Genomic DNA, 4,600 nt, shown 5'->3' on the forward strand with positions numbered 1-4,600 from the left:
AAGCCTCATGGCCTTGTACACAATAGACATAAATAACTTAATATAGATTTATAATTATTTACAAGTGGGAAATTATCTGGATTTGTAAAGCGATAAACTGAGGATTTCCAACTTTACATTTTAGGAACGGACGCCTTGGGGAATCCCGTCAAATTCTAATGTAAGCAAGTAGTATTGATATTGAAACAGTTTATTTAGCCAGAATAATAATAATAACAATAATGACATCGGTAAGGTGTATTTTTGGGAAACAGTTCGCCTTGTGTGTCGTTGTGGTTAATTATTAGATGAAATATTTCAGAACACGATGTGACATTACTAAACAGGATGCCTAAGTTGGATGATGTACGATGACTTATATTCTCATATGGTTAGGCAATGGCTGTGTGTGTTTTCCTAGTGTGGAGGGACTCTCTCTCTCTCTCTCTCTCTCTCTCTCTCTCTCTCTTCTTTCTCTCTCTCTCCTCTCTTCACCAGTGGAAGAACAAACGTACGACACCAAAAGATAACAACATTCCCATCCCGTACGATAACTTTTCCACCACTGAATCGTCTCGTTCCATTACTGGTTGCCCAGGCTCACCAAGTCACCATCCTTGTAACGTTCCTGTGTGTGTGTGCTTAATATGGTGTGGGATGTTTATTTACGTCTGATTTTAGCGTCTGTGCTTCTCATCCGTCATGGGAGAGCTCGAAGTAAGTTATTTGCTGTGAGTTTGTGGATATGACCGTGTCTGTAGTCAGTTTTAGCGAGTTGAGTTAGAGACGGAGTGTGGTGGTGGTGTTTTCAGCTGCTGTTGAGTAAGTACGGAGTCTTAAGCCTTATGATGCCAGCACTGTTACTTCCTCTACTATACAACAATTACTACCATCCCTGCTACCACTATTATGACTCTGCACATCTATTATTCCTATACACTATTACTATTGGTAATTGTGATAGTAATTACACCTAAAAAAAAATTATGAACAATACCACATTTATTTTAACAATAATTACAATAAAAATATAAATAATAACGAATAAGAATTAAAAAAAAGAGACAATAATAATAATAATAAAGTGTATGTCAGTGATAATAAATTGAATAATAATATAACTAAAATTTATAATAATAAAAATCACATTATAACTATTTCTATTACCATTAGGCATGGTATGGCTCGGAAGATAATAATACGGTAGTTGAAATAAACAAGCAAACATTTTCATCTGCAGCCATACTGAGAGAGAGAGGGGTCTCTACTGATACCTTAGCATTTAATAGGATTTCCCAGATAGGGGCAGGGTACTGTGTGTGTGTGTGTGTGTGTGTGTGTGTGTGTGTGTGTGTGTGTGTGTGTGGCGTGCGTGTGCGTGTGTGTGTGTGCGTGTGTGTGTGTGTGTGTGTGTGTACTAAAATCTCCATCATCCCATCTTAACTAAATTTAACCAAACCAACCAAACTCTAACCTAACCTAACCTAACCCTCCCTCTAAACAGCTGACTTTGGCAATGGTTCGCCGGGCCAGGCATGCAAGATGGGCGGGGGCGTGGTGGGAACCTGCGAGGAGGTGGAGGCGTGTCTGAAGGACGGAGGCGTGGTAGAGAGAAGAGGCGTGGTTAAGCTCTGCGCCCAACAGAACTCCAAGATCTATGCGTGTTGTCGAAGGCCTCACCTCATCACCCGGGGATGTGAGTAGCTAATTATGTTTACCTTACGTGTGGCTGATTGGGGTACAGGGATAATTACAGGTAGAGGGTTAATTACAGGTACAAGGTTAATTACAGCTAGAGATTTTAATTACAAGTACTGGATTAATTACAGATAGAGATTTTAATTACAAGTACTGGATTAATTACAGGTACAAGGTTCATTACAGGTACTGGATTACTTACAGGTAAATAATAATTGCAGGTAGAGATTTAATTACAAGTACAGGGTTAATTACAGATAGAGATTTTAATTACAAGTACTGGATTAATTACAGGTACAAGGTTCATTACAGGTACTGGATTACTTACAGGTAAAGAATAATTACAGGTAGAGATTTAATTACAAGTACAGGGTTAATTACAGATAGAGATTTTAATTACAAGTACTGGATTAATTACAGGTACAAGGTTCATTACAGGTACTGGATTACTTACAGGTAAAGAATAATTACAGGTAGAGATTTAATTACAAGTACAGGGTTAATTACAGGTACAGAAATAAGATTACTAGTTACAGGTGTTGATAAGATTGGTGTATGTATCACTCTCTTGCATTCAACCTACCATTTTATCCATCCATCTATCTATCTTATTATCTATCTATCCCTTCCTTCTTCTCTACCTCCCTCCCTCTCTCTCTTCCTCCCTTCTCCCTACTACTCCTCCCTCTTATCCCCTTATCAACAGTGTGTGACGCTTGGTCTCAGTACTGGCGTGAGGCCGGCCAGTGTGTAAATGAGACTCAGCTGATCGTGGGTGGAGTCAACGCCATAATAGGAGAGTTTCCCCATATTGTGAGTGTAAACAACGTCAAGTTCCGTTTTCTTTGATATAGGATGACTGAAGGAGGCTGGTGTAGGTGTTAATGATGAGAGAGAGAGAGAGAGAGCTATTCACTGTGTATGTATGTATGAATGTAGTGTGTGTGTGTGTGTGTGTGTGTGTGTGTGTGTGTGTGTGTGTGTGTGTGTGTGTGTGTGTGTGTGTGTGAAACTAAAACTAACAATATACACTTGACTATTATCACTCCATATAATAAAAAGATAACTATTCTCTTTTCTGGCGATAAAAAAGTTATTAGTGACAAAAAAACCAACTAGAGTACATATCATTATTAACAAGGGAGGCTTGGTTTATGGATTTGGGTATGTGTATGATGACCTTCCAACGACCCTCACAACTGTGACCTTCTGACCTGACCTCTCTTGTCTTCCCACACAGGCCATCCTGGGTGCTGAGCATAGGTACAAAGGCATCGACTGGTTCTGTGGGGGTACTCTCATTTCCCCACATTACATACTGACTGCTGCCCACTGTGTTGCAAGGTAAGAGAGGTAGGGAGGATGGAGGGTGGGTTAAAGAGAAAGAGAGAGAGAGGAAGGATGGAGGGTGGGTGAAAGAGAGAGAGAGGGAAGGATGAAGGAGAGCGGATGTCAAGAGAGGCGAGGCAGTAGGGAAGGAGGTGAATGGGAGAGAGAAAGCAGGAGGGAGAGAGATGAAAGAAAAAAAGTATTTACCGAAACTGTCAACAGCCGTGATAAGTGTTGAGTTAGCAGAGAAAATTAGAGACATGATAAGGGTGAGAGAGAGAAGCTGGAGAAGGGAATGGGAAAAGGGGAAGCAGATACAGGGAAAAATGAGAGAGAGAGAGAGAGAGAGATAGAGAAATAGAAAGAGACCATTTAACCCAATTATCGATATGGTGCGCTACGCCTATGAGAGGGACAGTAGGAGAGAGAGTGAGAGTCCTAATAGGCACTAGTCCCCTAGGGCCTCTGTAGTCCCAAGGAAACCAAACTTAATGGTCTGGATAGGTTAGGATGGGATCTATCAGACAGGAGCCCGAATTGACCCTTACAGCCACACGTAACCTTGTATTACAGGACGAATAACTATTGGATAAGGCTCAGCACGACCGTAACCAAACGGCGGGAGAACAGCCCAGGGTCCGAGGGCCTGTTCCTCCATCCCTCATACACTCCTCAGAGCTAGCCAAGGACACCACGGATAAGGCCCCCACCAAGCAGAAGATCAGGTGAAGGTGATCCTCCACCCTGAGTACTCCTCTGAGCTCATCAAATACTACATATTGCTTTACTGAAGCTCAGTACCCCGGTGAGTGACCCGAGTGAAACGTACGCTCTACCTCAACCCCCAGACCTATCTTAATTATCAATCAGTAAAGTGATATTGCTTCGCTTAGACTCAGTATCAGGAACGTCTTAAGCGATCTGCTTCATTCCTGGCGTCTCATTACCGTCCTTGACATTCTAGATCGATAAGCACCTGTTTCGCCTTACTCACACACCCACACTCCTTCCTTTCTCTTTGGTAATGGTGGTGTCTCCTGCAGGCGACGCTGACGAGCCAGTGTTGCCTGCCTGTCTGCCCAGAGACCACTGACGACCTGAGCGGGAAGGAACTCATAGTGGCTGGCTGGGGTTGGACCAGTTTCGGTAATAATGCTTTGTTGACTCTTTAATAAAACATGTGTGAGAAAACTATATATTGCTTACACACACACACACACACACACACACACACACACACACACACACACACACACACACACACTATACGTATAATCCCCCCTCAAAAAAAAATTATATCTCCTCTATAGGATTCACAGAGTTGACGAGAATCCTACAGAAGGTGAACGTGCCCGTAGTGAACCACCTCAAGTGCCAGGCCAAATGGTTCAACAGCACCACACCTCCCAGAGGTATCCTGCAGGACCAGCTGTGTGCCGGCGCTAACGGACGAGACTCCTGTAGGGTAAGTCCTGCATACAGAGAGAGAACGTGTGTGTGTGTGTGTGTGGGAGAGAATGAGAGACAGTGAGATATGTGTGTGAAGGGATGTGTGAGCATAAGAGGATTAGAGAGAGAGAGAGAGAGAGATGTG

General features: G+C 42.6%; 1 protein-coding gene across 1 annotated transcript; it reads left to right on the plus strand.

The window, feature by feature from the left end:
* Window positions 1-546: 546 nt before the first annotated feature.
* Window positions 547-3,822, plus strand: LOC121879037 (phenoloxidase-activating factor 3-like). The gene is made up of 5 exons (XM_042385519.1): window positions 547-696; window positions 1,484-1,675; window positions 2,384-2,490; window positions 2,918-3,021; window positions 3,580-3,822. The coding sequence occupies exons 1-5, from the start codon at window positions 627-629 to the stop codon at window positions 3,686-3,688; spliced, it is 582 nt and encodes a 193-aa protein (XP_042241453.1). The 5' UTR covers window positions 547-626; the 3' UTR covers window positions 3,689-3,822.
* The last annotated feature ends 778 nt before the right edge of the window (window positions 3,823-4,600 follow it).

This window comes from Homarus americanus, unplaced genomic scaffold (assembly GCF_018991925.1).
Source record: "Homarus americanus isolate GMGI-L3 unplaced genomic scaffold, GMGI_Hamer_2.0 scaffold4060, whole genome shotgun sequence".
In the NCBI taxonomy this organism is placed as follows: domain Eukaryota; kingdom Metazoa; phylum Arthropoda; class Malacostraca; order Decapoda; family Nephropidae; genus Homarus; species Homarus americanus.

What these genes read in the sequence shown, in the direction of transcription:
- LOC121879037 (XM_042385519.1), top strand. Translation starts at nt 627, where the DNA reads ATGGTGTGGGATGTTTATTTACGTCTGATTTTAGCGTCTGTGCTTCTC. An exon ending in TCACCTCATCACCCGGGGAT is followed by an intron (nt 1,676 to 2,383) that starts GTGAGTAGCTAA and finishes CCTTATCAACAG; the next exon opens with TGTGTGACGCTTGGTCTCAG. An exon ending in GCTGCCCACTGTGTTGCAAG is followed by an intron (nt 3,022 to 3,579) that starts GTAAGAGAGGTA and finishes CTTGTATTACAG; the next exon opens with GACGAATAACTATTGGATAA.